The following is a 17,341-nucleotide window of genomic DNA, read 5'->3' on the forward strand; positions in this document are numbered from 1 at the left end:
CAGAGTAACAAGCAGTTCAAACAAGACAATGATTTCATTTCTAGCAAAACTACATCTGATAATCGTGTAAATACAGTAGTTGATATTTTCGAGCTTTCAAATTAACCAGAAAACATATATATACAAAAAGGGTGGGGGGAGGGGGGAGAATCATCTATTTCTGACACCCTCCCCCACCTCCTAACTATTTACCTGGAAATTATGCTAACCTGCTAAGCAACTATCTAAGCATAAAATCTACATATGTTACTATTTGTCCTACAGGTCTTGGATCTGTACTGGTCCATTACTGAGCATGTCACTGTTTTCAGTCTTGCGGATAACAAATTGGTCTACAATCCTAACCGTGGATAATGGATCCTGGTGTTTAATAGTGGCAGTCCATTTGCTGGGATGCTTTCTATAGTGGTTTAGCTGCTGGGGTTGTTTTGGCTCCCCATCCCATTTCGGATCCAGCTTCCATGTCTTTGGAACCTGTATAATGAAAGCAAAGAACAATTCTTAGGTCTAAACTGTCTAGGTTAGCAAAAGACTGAAAGTATATAATTGAATGGAAGTAAAAAGCATGCCTCCAATGACAACTTTAAGACCTTATGTGACAAACTACATTCTGGACAAGATTAGAAGATTCTACGTACATTAAGATATTTGGCCAGATAAATTTCAAGGAAAAAAAAAAAAAAAAGATATTTGGCTAGATAATTTTCTATTGTGAAGTGTAACATAGAAAATTTAGATTGCACTTGCAGGAGGAGAAAATCAGGTTTTATAAGTTGAAAGGTGGGGTTGTCTAGAGTTGAAGCAAGGATTTACCTGACAGAAGTTTCAACAAAATTACAAATACATGTAAATTTTACGATGACCTTTTATACACCTCTCTATGACAACTGGCTTAGCAACATATCATACTAACCACCAATTTTCTGCTTATCAATTCAGCAGAAACAATATTTACTAATGCTACGTTTTCTATATGCCTATATGACCTGTTTGTATACAGTAGCTTATAATTAGGCATCTAAAAGTAATCTCTCACAAGCCACAAAGCAGTAAAATTACAGGCAAAAATATAAGTTGAAAATAGGATGAAACATTACGCTGCATACCTTATCAACAGCTAGGGTAAAGACTTCCAAGTCACCATTACGGTCGATGTGGAAGCGAGTGAATGACTTGTAGTTTGCAATACGCAAGGAGGAGAAGGCTTCATCAAAATGGATGTGAAGCCAATTGATGCAAACATACAAGTAACTTCCAAATACCAAAGACACAATTGGGGTTGAGAATACCCAGTAATAGAGGAAAACAGAGGCATAATATATTACAGCATAGCCTCTAGACAGTGACTGCATCCCAATCTTGCAGATGTTGCTCCTTGTGACAGCCATGACCTATTTTTTTTCCCACAGTTTTAGACTAGATATATAAAATAAAAAAGAATAAAATAAAAGAAAGAGAGTAACATTTGTATTTAATTATTCAAAACTATGTACCTCAGGGACATCAAAGGCAAACATTAAATACTTGATGCATGCAGGATAAAGCCCAAAAGTCCACTGTTCAATACGTGCTCGAAGGCCAGTTGGGTCAGGAAAGTGCTCTCTCTCCATTTGTCTATACCACTCGTATAAAGTGTGATAGCCTGTAAGGAATGCAGTTTAATGCATAAAACATAACCAGGCTTTTGAAAATCAGCACAGGAGTGCCAATTGTGGCATATTAACCACACCACAGCTGAGCAAAAAAAGGTCCCCCTACTGAACAACTTATATTATTGTGCATTTCAAAAAAGTAGCTTAGAAAAAAAATTAACTAGGAACATTTTACTTTACATTACAATTACAAATTTATCATAGGAACCAATAAGAATAAACCCTACCAGAGGTTGCCAGCAGCTGATGCCGAATACACATCTCAACACCCAGCTCCAGCAGCAACATTAAAATCAGAGCAGAAAACACATGTGCTGATACATGGAGGATTCCTATGACTACCCGCCTCTTACGTGAGAATTTAGTTGGGACAAAAGATATTGCTGTTATTAACAGCAGCATAGTCCCTATGAAAGACACGTACGAGTGTTCCAGCACATACGATAATAAATCCAGCACAGTGGAAAAGAAACTTCTCAGATGACCAGAATAGGAATCTTCTCGCAAGATATGATTAAGCTGACACTATATAAGAATAATACAGTATCAGAAGATTCAGAACCAAGATTCTAGAAGTTGGCTAGACAAATTTATACAATATGGAAAGCAGACAGCCTAGTTATACAAATTTATACAATGGGAAAGTTTAGGGGCCGTTTGGTTGGGGGTAATCAGGAAAGGGAATGGGAATCATCTGGCTCGATTCCCTTTGTTGATGTTTGTTTAGCACTTTTAATCATTCCCTTTACCCTCCTCATTACCCCAAATCCTTCCAACTCCATTCCCCACCCCCCCCCCCCAAAGACTTTCCCATCCCTACCCACCTTCACACCACCACATCACCACCTTCACACCTACAAACACCACCGGAAAACCAGCCCCAGACCAGCGCCGCCCCTACCCTGACCACCGCCAAGCCTCCCCTGACCACCGCTGCACCTCCCCGACCACCGCTGCACCCACCGCCCCCGCAAAAACCACCCCTAGCCCCGATCTCCCTCTCCCCCGAAACCGTCATCCCCACCCCAAACCACCCCCAAAAAATCGACCCCCCTGCTCGGAAATTGCTCCCTCCCCTTTTTTCCGGCCCCCCAATTTTAATCCCCCACCCAAAAACCCGTTAACCCAAAAAACCCGTTTTTTAGGGTTTCAGATTTTTTGGGTTTTATGGGTTTTTGGGTGCGAAATTAGGGCTAGGGGTGCCGGAAAACGGGGGAAGGGGTAATTCCAAGGAGGGGGCTGGTTTTGGGGGGTTGTTTGAGGTGGGAGTCGAGGTGGGGTTAAGTGTAGGAGTCGGGGTGGGACTGAGTGTAATGAAAGCTGGGTGGGGGTGGCCGGTGCTGACAAGGGGGGGGGGGGGGGAACCGGTAGGGGTGGGGGTGAGGGGTGGTCGAGGCTCACGCAGCTGAGAAAGATGAAATGTGTGGTGGTGGGAATGATTCCTTTGTTTTAAAAGCAAACAACAAAGCAAAAATAGGGTATTTTCATTCCATTCTTCTCCTTTCCCTTTGTTCATTCCATTCCGATTCCCTCGAACCAAACGGCCCCTTGTAGGAGAATTCAACCCAAAAAACTTGAAATATAGAGGTAGGATTATTCAATACATCATCATGTCGTGTGTAAGTAATAGAAGGTGATAGTTACCTGTGGGAACATAGAAAAGGCTAGAACAAAATAGATGATTCCACCAATGAAGTCAAATTGCCAATTCTTCTTTCTGAACTTCAATATATTTCCTAAAGCTATCTGCCAATTTGTACCAAGTAGACAGCTTAGAGTAGTTATAAGTCAATTAACAAGGAATAAACGGACTCTGGAAGTTTAGTCTTACCTTGCTTGAATCTTCATATGAAGGATATGCAGCTTTCATTTCATACAGGGTACCATAAAATTTTCTAAAATTACTGAAGGTGTGGGTGGGATGCAAAAAAGCCCCACCACAGCCATTTACTAGGAGGTGATGCACATAAACTGGTTTATCAGATGGGACATAGGAATGACGCATATAATGATGCAAATCACCAGCCATACGGAGCTTGCACCTTCCTTTTAGATGGTCACGGATTAGGTGTGCCACATTCTTTCCAGAAGAATGATTCCAATACCAATCCAGAAGCCAATTTGGTTCATGTGTCATGATAATTACATTATCATTTTCTTCGACCTAAACCAAATGCAGCAAGGAGAGAAAATTTAGTCAGCAATTAGGTAAAGAGACTCAAGAAGGGTAGTACTAGATACTTTCTATCAAAATCAAAGAATGAAAAATATTAATAATAATTATGGGCAATTATAGTGCCAAAAACTAATTGGCTTCCTATAATTAGTTATGCACTCAACTTAAAGCTCAATCTCTATAGCTTGCAGAAAAAAGCACCAGTAAAGATATCATGTAAGAATACAAGCAGGCCCTGCACTGGGCCGGGAGTTCAACTGCCTAGAGCTAAACTGGAAGGGGGGCCAAGTTGAAATAAATCAGTATAAGGCTTATGTGAGCGTGTTAAAGACATGTCACTTATGTTGTACGAAAGCAGCTCAAGTAATGTGTCATCCACTAGTTGCGCTCACAAGAGGCCTTAAGCGCCATAACAAGAGTGTTTTTTGCTTTAATGAAGAAGTTTGTCATGTGCTAGCCTAGACCAAGCCTCAAAGAGTTAAGCATCACACGTGGAATATGTGCTCATCTCATGACACACAGGCAAACAGCCTTATATAGCTATCTAGAAAGCAACTCACTACTCAACCCTTTCTTATTTACAACAAACTCATTTAGGAACCACATATAAATGAGGATGGCAGCGATAAACGTGAATCAAATGCTCTATATTAAAGAATCTCAGCCATTTGAAGTCATCAACGAAAACATGCATATTAAAGAAGTCACATAAATAATTCCATGAATTCCATCATGTACATGAAAAGTAATTCAAAGCATCAGAGTTGCAAACTAAAAGGTCCCAGATAAGATACACATAAAATAGGAGATAGGTACCTTTTCCTTTATTAGTTCTGAAAAGAACTTAAACTGATAAACATCAATATCACCATGGAGTGCTAAATCAAGACCAAATACCCACCATCCTTTAGGAAGCTGCAAAGCAAAGTAACTCTTCTTCTGAGGCATAAGCCAACCACCAAACCAACTCTTATGGCATATGTATCTCATAAAGGTGTTGAGGCCATCAAACCAATCTGTGAGTGATAAAAAAGGACAAAATCATCCTACTTGCCATAGCCATTGATTAATATCAGAATGTGAAGAAGACTTGGAATGATATTGCACCATAAAAACTACAAGGAATCTAGATATATATAAACATATAATACGTAGTTTCTAAGAGAAGTCAGCACAAACCATGATTTCCAGGGATAATGAAACATTGAGGTCCATCGTAATGTTTCAAATCAGACACACCACTGGGTAGTTCTGGCTTCTTTACAGCTATATGCTCTGCTTTATACCAGGAAGGAGGCTGGAGCGCGTATTCAAAGGGGCGAAAGAAGCGGCTCTCATATGTGAATTCAGATGGGTTGGGGTACCTACAACAAACAAGTTAGAAACTTAGAATTATAGTTAACATCCGTTAGTTATATCAAATTGCACCAAATTACACATAAAAAGAATAATTAGATGTGGATCTGTCTAGAAAAGGTATACTCATGGTGATAAAGAGGTTTGAGTGAAAAGCAGGAAGAGAGAATGAATGTAGAAAGTGCTCAGCATCTTGCCAAATATGGAATGACTACCACTGCAGTAAATCAGTTCATAAGCAAAGAATGTAAAAAAAGAAAAAGGCCATCGGATCAAAAATGATGATAACAAACTATGCATGAACTTTCTGCAAATGAGCAGATGTGCGTATGTAGTCCAATCACAATAAAAATTCAATTTGCACCAATAATGCAGACTAAAAGGATTTAGTAGCAGGCATTGAATGAATAAGTCAGCTACATTCCAGATAATACACTCTAATCTGATAAGATGTGCTAGTTTTTCTCAGAAACATCGCAGATCAAGCCAAAATGAGCAGAATAAGATCATCTCTGGCTCTCTGCTATGGGTCATTGCTGTATGACTATATGAGAACAAGAACAACTCATCTAGTCAAGTTCAAGTCAGGCAAGCTACAGTTCAAGTCATTATCATGTTGGTTTTTGTAGGTATTAGTTAAGAAAAGCTAGGGTTGGGCCAATGGCAAGAGTCAACTACACAGAATACAATACACTCTACTTGCTGTATTCACTAATCAGATAAGTTAGGCTACTTTCACTCAAAAACTAAGGATAATGAAAAAAGAATTGAACACTTGAACCAGGTCATTACTGCTTTGGATTACTGCTAAATGAGAAGAAGATCAAGTTAGAAGTAATTATCTCCAAGTTCACTCATATGAATTTTCTCATCTCACCACATTTTGTACTCTCATTTAAAATGTTCTCACACAATATATTTCTTATATTAAATGAAACAATGACAAAAACACCCTTTAGGCCTTTACCACCATATATGTTTATATAGCTTGTAGTCACATATACCAATAACATATGAGGGAAGTACAAGAGCCAATTTTGTATAGCTTACTACATGGACAGACATCAAACAACACATGCAGAGACATGATCTTACGCGAGATCTCCTCCAATGAGGAGTAGATTTCCACGTGGAAGAGGTCGTACAGAGTCGCCATCTTTCAGATATAAATTAGGTTGAGCAAGTAATCGTGCAACAGAATATGAAGAGTTCCCCCCATCACCAGTATCTGCCATGAAATCGAACCAAAAGTCATCCTTTTCTTTGAAATGATCATAAAAAGGATCCCCTTGCTCTGTCTCTTGAGCAGTGTTCATTGCAGCCTGATCATTGAAACTAAAGATCAGCAACAAAAATAATTATAATAACTTTGTCATATACAAGTATAATAAATAAATAATTAGCATATTTAGAACTTTAGATTATAAAAGGCAACACTTTTCTATTGTCCACAACCAAAAGAGAATTAAGTGGGAGCTCAATAGTAGAGCTCCCACCTCCCAACCGTGAGGTAGGACTGTAGGAGTATGATTCTTATCATCCCAACTTTGTAGGTATGGATATGTGGTGGTTACTTTGTGGGAATGTGTTCTAGTTTGAACGGTGAGTGATCCTTGATTTTGGGCTTCCCTATCTCCTCCCAGATAACAAAAATGTGGCAGACTGCAAGTTGTGGCCATTATAAATACCCATTTTTTTCTTTTGAAAAAAAAGGCCATATAGCAAAGTACAACATGCACGCCAACCTCCATAACTTACATTTCTTTATCTTCCACAAACTTATATATAATCACACAATGTAATAAATCCATTCTCCAAAATTCCCTAAAAAAGAAACAAAAAAATATTTTGCTCCAACAACAAAAGGTCAGCTCAAATGCAAGCCTCTCATCACACAAGTTAGAACTTTGATGCAAACATAAGCACTTGTAAATAAAAAAAAATGAAAAAAAAAAAAAAAAATCTTATCATGGTGCAACTCTTCACTAGTGCAAAACCAAACTAATTTAATTGTCCAAGCAAAGCTTTTGACTTCTTAAAAATTTGAATTTTTAAATGGAGGGAATAAGGAAAAGGGTTACAAGAAGAGATACAAGCTGGGATTTTTATAAGTGATTGGAAAAGAGCTAAAAGATATAAGGTTGGATTCATTCCTCAACTAAATACATCTTATAATTAATACTTTGAATTTTTAAATGAAGGTGGGAATAAGGAAAAGGGTTACAAGAAGGGATACAAACTGGGATTTTTATAAGTGATTGGCAAAGAGCTAAAAGATATAAGGTTGGATTCATTCCTCAACTAAATACATCTTATAATTCCTATCTATTTGAAAAAATAAAAATAAAGTTTTTAAAAAAAATAGTTTTAAAAAAAAAGAAAAGAAAAGAAAAGTGCATAACAGCTCCACCAAGAAAATCTGAGATATTTTAGAAAGACAACTATTAGAAATCGACTATTCTTCAAGCATGCAAAGGTCAAAGATGAGCAGCAAAACTATCCTTGGTCAAACTATCTCACGATTGTTTAAATTGCTCAAACCAACATTCTTTCATGACTTGCACAGATTTTTTTCTCTAGGATCATCCCTAAAATATCCTTTTAGATCCCTAATCTCTCCTTTCTCCCCCCGTCCCCCCCCCCCCTCTTGAATTTTAATACTCCTTTTGTCCTTAAATTAAAAGTCTCTTTAGCCACTTTCATACGATTTTAGGAGAGCAAAATTATGATTAATTTGATTAATTAAAGGTGAATCAGAAACGTAGTGGTTTTTTTTTTTTTTTTAACGTTTTTAACAGAGCTAAGAAAAAGTGAAGACCAATCCACTTGAGAGAAGTATCACATTGGTGAGAGAAAGGAAGAATAAATGTTATTGATAAGGAGAAAGGGAGAAGTTCATGCATCTTGAAAAGAAATTGTTCTGTGGTTAATGTTCATCATAATGTAAGTCGAAGTAATTTCCTACGATTCTTGAATTTCATTCTAAAGACTTTTGATTGCTTCAGTCTTAATGACAAAAGTATCTATAATTGAATTTATTTAGGTATGTTAAATTTCACAAGAATTACAAGGTTAGATACAAATCTATCTTCTATCTATAATTTATCTAAAATCTATCTATAAAATCATTAAAACCCAAGGCACTACAAGCTACAATGACATGTGGCATCCTTATATCGGCATGACATGGAGGCTAGTAATATTTAACCTACTTGAAAACTTTTCATATGTGTAACCTCTCTACAATAATGTTTAGTCTAATAGAAAACATTTCATATGTGTAACCTCTCTATAATTATGTTTAGTCTAATAGAAAACTCTTCATATTTATATAACATCCAATTTTTTTTAACTCCTTGGTAATTGCACAATAAAATAAAATCTATTTAGTAAGAAATTAATCATGCTAGTGGTGATTCATTAAATATTAATATTCAAGATTCAATAAATATTAATATTCAAGATTCAATAACTATCAAGATTCAATAACTATAGAGCAATATTTCATCATTTATTATTTGGTTTCATAATGTAAAATTCTCATTATACTTTTATAATTTTATATACTATAAAGATAGTAAGTTTTGATTATTCTCGGCTCTTACAATGAAGGTAATATTTCTTAGGTGGTACATTGCACATTTAACTAAATTTTCATTATAACATACTACATATACTCCCTTTGTAGTTTTTTTTTTTTTTTTTACTAGCCTTATATGGTTATTGTTTTAATAGCATCACTTCTATATATAGTACCTTTATCTATATTTTATCATTTCTCTTTCTTACTTTAAACCTCACTCAAATAAATTTATCATTTCTCTTTCTTACTTTAAACCTCACTCAAATAAATTTATCATTTCTCTTTCTTACTTTAAACCTCACTCAAATAAATTTATCATTTCTCTTTCTTACTTTAAACCTCACTCAAATAAATTTATCATTTCTCTCTCATGGTCCCCACTATTCTCTCATACTTTCACTTTCATGATCCCCACATTAGTTCTACTATAATAAATTATTCATCCACTCACATATTATTATATTATAGCAAATTCACTCTCCTAAAACTCCGCACATCCTCAAGTGATGCAAATAAATAAAATAAAAACTAAAAAAAAACGGAGGGAGTAATATTCACTCATTATCTTTTACCAAAAATTTAAGTCAATTTTATTTGTACATTTAATCACATGTAATATAACTATAGTTATAGAGTATTATTTAGTAGCATAATTATTAAATTAATATTGATATGATTCAGCCTATTGTTGGGGAAAAAAAAATTATAGTAACAATTGTTGAACATTAATCTGTTTCAATTTCATTTTGATCAAAATTCAAAATTGTACTGATCTGGGGCATGGCCATTACCTAGTTTTTCTTGCCAAAACAGAATATAATTGTTTCACACACGCGCGCGCACACAAATGAATATAAAGGCATGCCAAAAATGAAATAAAGTCAAGTGAGTAGAACAAAAAAAAAAAACAAAAAAATCCAACCATAAACGGAAAGTGAGCAGGGTAAAAAAAAAGGTAGTATTATCAAGAAAAAGGAAAGTATAAATTTCCCAAATGACTTTGCACAATTATAAATTAAGTTATAACATAAATTTAAGGAATCATGTTTTGGATATAATATATACCTGCATCATACGCATGTCAAATCGCCCAAGAAACACCGTTACAGAAACCAGAAGGTCAAATACAGTTTTAAATAAATCAGCTGATGTCCTGAAATATTGAAATTATAATTTCTGTCAAATAAAATTCACAAAATCCCCAAGAGAGAGAGAGAGAGTTCAACAAACTGTGACACATAAAATGAGGCAAGGACTAATACCCAGAATACCAAGGAACCATATCCAGGAACTCAGGCTTCATCTGCTTCTTCTTCAATTTCTCGTATTCTTTCAATGACAAAGGGTGAGTAAGAGCCCATCTGTTTGTAGTCAATAGAATAGGAAGAAATATTGAAGAATGAATTAATCAGAGATCCTCAAATACCAAACATTAGCAAAGAAATATATGTATCAGCATCCATTTTTGGCTACTGTGATGCATTTCTCATACTATAATGTATTCGTATATAATATCTGATATTTTCAGTGGATATAAACTTTCAATGAAAGCACCACAAAGTAAGAAGATTGATGCAAACTGTTAGATCATTGGATACCAATCACTATTCCAGATAGGGGTATTTTTCATATGCCTTTTTAGTTTGGAAAATTTATTAATTACTTTGTGACTTGTAGTCTTTTTTGCAGATAACCTCTTAAGTCTTAAGTCAGCGAATCTACCTTTGGCCAACTTTTCATGGTTATTTTCATCACAAACATTTCAAATTCAGGAACCTGGAAATTTAATGATTTCACAGATCTAACCAGACAAAAGCCAATAAGAGTAGCATTATCAATGTAAATAATAAGAAAAGGTTGTAATTTTTATTTTCATATCCTAAAAAGGTAATAAGTGGCAAAAATGGTTTTTCCCAAAGGCAAAAAATTGGCAAAGTTCCCCTTCTGGTTTTCTCTTTAAAAAAAAAATAATAATAATAATAATAATAATAATAAAGGAAAAAAGAAAAACACACAGACACACACAAATGGCTACAGCCAATTCATTAGAGGTATCGCATATTACAAAGGGAATTTAAAGCTTTGAATGAAACCCTTGTTAGATTCTTAATACTGGTATAGCATATGACACTAAACAATGCTTCTAATTAAAAATAAATGTTTCTCCAAATTAAGAGCACGCAGCACTAAATCCAAGTTTCACATATATATTTGAAAAAAAAAAAAAATTCAGACATTATGTGATGAAATTCACAATTAACAATAATACAAATGGGACAGGCAAAACGAAGTCTTAGCAACAAAAACGGGAATGAGAGAGTAGTAACTCACCCTGTTGACCTTTCAACTACATAATTAGCTATGTATAGACCTATAAATGTTGCCCATAAGGAATATATAGGGGAAATTTCATCAGGTGACTCTGCGCATGTGCCACTGCAGGCTAGCTGCCACAAACAAAAGATTACGCCAAAAATTATTGTATTTTACAGATAAATTCACCAAGTTAAAAACATTGATCACATACCTCACCATAAATCACCCACTTTGACAATAAAGGATAGTCACTTGCAGAGCCTACAGGAGCAAACCAAGAAGAGCACACTTGGTCTTTGAATTCATTCATTTGCAAAAACTTTGCAAGCCACGTATTCCTTTCCTCCTTCTTCCAAAAGGGAAACCAGCTGAAGTTCTTTCTCTCTTTCACGATAGCTTGATTTCCACAGTGACTATAGAATACACAGCAAGCAACACTAATTACCTGCAAATCATCAGAATTATAAAAAGAACCAAAGGGACACAATGTACTCAAGGAGTGTGTCAAACTTACAGCACAATTTTGAAGGATGGTCCAGAACTCCGGCCTCTTTCCAGCCACACGGGCAACAAGACCAAGGTACCAAAGCACACAGAAAATAAGATGGAAAACAAGAAGAAACAAAATTGAGGATATATATATTGTGATGAATAAAGAAAGGTTCATCCTCAAATCAACTCCCATTGATTGAAAACTTGGGAGATGATATACAGCTGCCACAAAAATCCAGGCAATATACCTATATAGTCATACAATGAACTAAATATTAGTTATGGACACAAAAAAACAAACACCTCAAAAAGATAACTGCAGAATGTACACACTACTTACCATTTACTAAAATTTGAATAACTTGGTTTAATTGTCTTCCCAATAAACGGTGATGAGAAAAAATAGAAAAATCCAAACAAACAAAGATACATAGACCACCACTTAATGTTGTTATCAAACCCTTGTATGAAAGTATTCATATTGTCAAATGATATGAAAAAAAGGCATCCCAGGACAACTGCAATGATGGCATGACGGGAATGTTCATGTGGATAAGGATAACTATGAGGCAGTATAGTCCTGAAGTTTTCCATTCTAATTGTATCCAGTAATCCAGCAGCCGACCTGTTAGAGCCCATCTGCAATAGAAACCAGCACTTGTTTGTACAATAGCTTCAGCTTCTTTCTCGTGAAACCAACTTTCTCAAATGACCTATTCAAATTGAGGTATCAAAATCAAAGATTTCAAAAATAAAAAAGATAATGAGCCGAGTAATGAGTTAATCATAAGAAGTATGTCCACAAATGCTTGAACACAGCTGAGAAGAAAAAATAATAATAATAAAAAAAATAATAATAATAATGAATGTTTAAGCCATTAAAAGAAAACTACACTGTAAATGAAAAGAAAACAACCATTAAATTGCCGATTTTTATATTTCGATTCCAGGTGTCATATTGTCATGCCATGGCCGTCCACAAGTTGTTACCAATACACACTATCATCAATTAAAAGTGATAAACCACAAGTCCACAACTATCTTCAAATGTCAAGACTAGCTAATGTTAAGTTACAAAAAATTGCAATATGTATATTGCTACTTATTATAGATAAAAGTAAATCATGTGAGATCAATGTTTCAGTTTTTACAGAGACATAGTGATACAAAGTAATCTTCAGTAAACAAACTTTTATCACAATATTAAATTACGGTCTATTAAAGCGAGAGAATGAGAGGATTTAAGCTTTGGCCATCAGAGAGAGTCTTGATGATGGATTTCCATTATTACTAAAATAGGACAACTCAGGTGAAGGCATCACTACTGTCACATATGACAGTTAAACGCTGCATCTAAAAACAATGCTTGACCCTATAAAATACTTTTGTCCCAAGATTGAAGTAAATTATTCCATTTTAAAATAATACAAAAAAGTTTAAATCTATTTTTATGCAAATTTTCCTGTAAGTTGGTCTACACCCACCTGCCAATTTTTCCACTCTACTTCTTCACTCTTTAAAAATACCGTGCAAATAGTGCAATTATTAAAAACTAACTTAAATTGGAACGGAGGGGGGTACATAACACCCAAATGCAGCAAACAAATCCATAAAAGTAAAGCTTATCAAAGGAATCTATTTGTTTTTAAGCTCAGCAACAAAGTGAATGCATATTCCACTTCTAATACCTGTCAAGCCAGAGAGCAGAAGGGACGGTCATTCTAGGCCCAGGGAGAAAATTTTCATTTTCATAATTCTGTTCTAACAATCAAAGGTTTATATAAACAAAAGACTACAACACATTAGCAACAAAATTTCACTCAATTACCAGAATAGGCTCAAAAAATCACATTAAATTACTAATAGTTCAACAAAATTTCTCATTATAATCTTTTAATTATCATAATCAATAGTTCAGTAATTCACCTAAGAAATTCCGTAAATTGACTATACAAATAATTATATTAACAAATTGATAACGGACGATTTAAAAAATAAAAAACATCTTACCTTAGAAGCTGCTTCAGTGGTAAAGAGAAAGCTCACAGGCCGCTTCAATGGCGAATTCGGAGTACGCTTCAATGGAGGAGGGAGGGGAACGTAGCGCACAAGTGAAAAACCTCTAAAGCAATAGATTCAGCTTCTTTGTTGTGTAACAAACACTCTCTGATGACCTATTCCAATTGAGATACCAAAGTTCAATCCCAATTTCAACACAAATTAGGGTTACAAAACGCAAACCAAATCAAAATTAAAATACCCAGATTCATGATCATACTCCCAAATCAAAATTAAACAAAAGGGTACCCACCAAATTTTTCATACACACCAATAAAACAGCAAAAACCCAAAATCACATAACAAAAAAGATACTTCAAAAATGAATAACAAATAACGCAATTATCATATGAAATGATCAAATTCTTAACCCAATATAAAAACAACAAGATTACAGGAGAGATGATTACCTAAATGCAGAGAGAAACACTTGGAATTGGATGAAGAAAAAGTATATAAAACAGAAAAGAAAAAAAAATGGCGGTGGGTGTTCTTGATTTTTTTTAAAATGTTTTTGAATAAATCAAAGAAAAGAAACCAACTTGGTATTTGAGAATGTCTGCAAAAAACAAGAAAAGAGCATATTCTGTTTTTACTCAAAATCCCAAATCAAAAATGCTTTTTTTTTCCATGTGAAAAGAGAGTAGAAGAAGGAAGGAGGACAAAGGAAGAAGTAGTTTAGTTAGATTTGCATGTGAGATTTTTGGGTAAATTTTAGCATATTTTACATATTTTAGCATATTATAGCATATTTTACACACAGTATTTTATGAATTGGAATATTGGATTTCTTGCCTAAGTTGATTTCCTTTATAATACTTTTTTTTTTTAATTTCTGGACAATTTCTAAACTAGCAATAGTTGAATTTTATAATTTTATTTTTATTTTTGAATGATATCTTCTAATTTATTTATTTTTTTAAATGTAACTAGTCAGCATTTTTGAAGGCTTGAATTATGATCTACAACATATTTTAGCATTGAATTGCTCTAGAAAAGATCACTTAATGAAGAAGAAATGATTTTCTTGTGGGACTTGTATTGTGATGAGTTGAAAATGTTATTCTTGTAGTTTTTAAAGACATGGGTATTGTAAGGGTTAATAAAAAAATTCTTTGGGGTTCAATTTATTTATGCGAAATACTTACGCTATTGTTTTATTTTATATCATAAAATCTAAGTTGGAGACTTTTTTATTTGAAAACAAACTAATTATTGGTCCGGATACTGCCTCAAATCATTATAAGTTAGTACGTTTGTTAAGATATTTAGATGGTTTAGGTTTAATTGGATTTTCGGTTTTAATTCTAATTATGGGCGCCCCTACTACAAGGAGAAAACAAGTATCAAAAACAAACTTTGAGCATGCACTTGCTCTAGGGATGGCAATTCTAAATGGATATCCGCAAATCCGATCCACCCGAAATAAATAAATGGACGAAAATCCGCATTAAATGGATGAAGGGTGGGTGACGGATGAAGCGGGTGACGAATCGGGTCGGATTCGGGTGGGGCTCCGTTTCATCCGTCATCCGTTTATCACCCGATCTGCAGTCCATCCGTATATATATAAAAAAAAATCCCAATTTTCTTATATACTAGTATACTACACTATGTATGTACTGTATATTTCTAAAAAAAAAAATTCTAAAAATTCTAAAAATTCTTTAATTTTATTTTAAAAAATATAAAACCTCCCTCAATTCCTAATTATGTAGTACCGAAATAAGTTCATGATTCCGTTCAAAAAAAAGAAAAAGTAAGTTCATGATTATTTTTATTGCTATAGTTTGGAATAAAAATTTAATTAATGGTTTACTTTTTAAGTTTAAAATTGGCTAAAAGTTTTTTGTTTGTTTTTTTTTTTATTCTAACGTATTAGATTTTATAGTTAGAGTAGGATTATAATTATCACCCGTTAAGTATCCGATCCACCCGTTTCATCCGCGGATGGATCGGATGCGGGTGATGGGTGATGGGTTTTGCGGGTGACGGGTGGATCGGGTGGAGCGGATGATTAATTCGGGTGGATGCGGGTGGAGCTCCATCCGATCCGAATCTGATCCGTTGTCATTCCTAATTTGCTTTGAATTGACATATGAGTAGGATCTGTTCACTTCAACTTAATTTCAATTCATTTCACTTCAGCTCCAATCAGTTTAATTCAGTTCAGTATAGCTCCTAATTTCCATCTCTCATAAAATATTCATTTCAACTCTATTCAATTCAGTTCAGTTCAGCTCCAATCATTTCTATTCAGTTCAAATCTGTAAAGGTGAACAGGCCCTTAGAGAAACAAAAGGATAAGATTAATGAATGTTGGTTTTTTTTTCGTTTTACTTTATAAAATAGTAACTAGCTTTCTGGCCCGTGCAATGTACGGGTTATTCATATAAAATTGTATTGAGAGATAAGTGAGGAAATATCAATAAGTCATTACAGGGTATAATATGTAATCGGAGACATAATTAAAAAAATTAAAATTTTGGAACTTTAATCGAAAAAGAGGCTTAAATAGAAGGTGGAAGGGCTAAAATTAAAGAGGGAATAGGAAAATGTTGAATTAAAGGGGAGAGATGAAGTGTGTATGAAAGATGAAGTATAAATATAATGAAAGAATTAAAAAAAATGGTGTAATAAAAAATTAATAGTGTAAGATGACATGTGGTACTATAGTTAGAGAAATGTAATAGAATGAATAGGGACATGTGTCTTTCTTAGTTTCTTGGTTATAGTTTTTAAATACTAAGTATAGATATAAATATAGATATAGATAAATATAGATATAGATATAGATTGGTGTAAATATTACTATTAACATGTACAATTATTGCTTAATTAGTATTGAATCTAGAAAATTATTCCTCAGTCCCATAATTACAGGCAAATAACTCTAAAAAGCACGGTTTTAAAGGACGATGGAAAAAGCATAGGAATATCGTATGAAAAAGATAAAAAGTGAAGAATGTATAAAAAATATAGAATATTGTATAGAAAAGTTAAAAAGTAAGTAATGATTGTTTGAGTATGTGTGTACTTTGTATGAAAAAGAGAAAAAATAAGTAATGATTTTTTAGGCGTATGTGTAATTTGTATGGAAAAACTAAAAAGTAAGTAATGATTAGGTGTTATTTTTAGTAATAGGAGGAACATTTTGGAACACCCAAAATAGTATATGTGCCTTAATTATGGAACGGAGTGAATAGTATTTAACAAATAAACAAACATGTTCTCGTATATGTATATAATTACTGTGTAATGTAAACTGTACATTACTGTCTTACTGTCTTGAGCAATTACATAGAGTTTAAAATGGTTAATGCACTCGATATATAACATATATCTAAATTATTATGTTTGCAAATTTATCACCATTATAATATTAAAAATTTTCCAACCAAAAATTTACTTTATCGAACAAATTTTCTTATCAAATATTTAGGGTCTATTCTCATTAATTGAATTGAACTGAACTAAACCGAACTGAAATGAATATTTTATAAGAGAAGGAAATTAAGAGTTGAGCTAAGCTGAACTAAACTTTTTTTTTTTTTTTTTTTTTTTTTTGAGCAGAGCTGAAATAATCGTATGAGAACAAACCCTTAATCCATTATTATATCTTCCTACTTTACGGTATGTTTCTTCAATATATATTAAATTAAAAAATAATTTCAAATCTTTTGTATCTTACACATTAAGAAAAAAAAT

The 17,341-nt window shown here is 33.8% G+C and overlaps 1 protein-coding gene across 1 annotated transcript; it reads right to left on the bottom strand.

Annotated features, from left to right (window-relative positions):
- Positions 1-15: 15 nt before the first annotated feature.
- On the bottom strand, positions 16-14,611 carry LOC110732045. Its single transcript, XM_021911957.1, has 17 exons — positions 14,044-14,611; positions 13,586-13,749; positions 11,916-12,288; positions 11,598-11,823; positions 11,295-11,528; positions 11,099-11,214; positions 10,030-10,128; positions 9,833-9,920; positions 6,280-6,506; positions 5,008-5,192; positions 4,645-4,844; positions 3,484-3,816; positions 3,297-3,398; positions 1,880-2,177; positions 1,494-1,642; positions 1,107-1,391; positions 16-474 (listed from the first exon to the last, which is right to left on the bottom strand). Exons 3-17 carry the CDS (start codon positions 12,212-12,214, stop codon positions 259-261), a joined length of 3,057 nt encoding a protein of 1,018 aa, XP_021767649.1. The 5' UTR covers positions 12,215-12,288; positions 13,586-13,749; positions 14,044-14,611; the 3' UTR covers positions 16-258.
- Positions 14,612-17,341: the final 2,730 nt, after the last annotated feature.

The sequence above is a fragment of the Chenopodium quinoa genome, unplaced genomic scaffold (assembly GCF_001683475.1).
Source record: "Chenopodium quinoa cultivar QQ74 unplaced genomic scaffold, ASM168347v1, whole genome shotgun sequence".
NCBI classification, from domain to species: domain Eukaryota; kingdom Viridiplantae; phylum Streptophyta; class Magnoliopsida; order Caryophyllales; family Amaranthaceae; genus Chenopodium; species Chenopodium quinoa.

Bases quoted from the DNA above. Each gene is read 5' to 3' on its own strand.
- LOC110732045 (XM_021911957.1), bottom strand. From the start codon at position 12,214: ATGGGCTCTAACAGGTCGGCTGCTGGATTACTGGATACAATTAGAATG. The intron at 3,399-3,483 runs GTAAGACTAAAC...ACAAATTGGCAG, and splicing joins CATATGAAGATTCAAGCAAG to ATAGCTTTAGGAAATATATT. The intron at 2,178-3,296 runs GTAACTATCACC...ATTCTTATATAG, and splicing joins CCTTTTCTATGTTCCCACAG to TGTCAGCTTAATCATATCTT.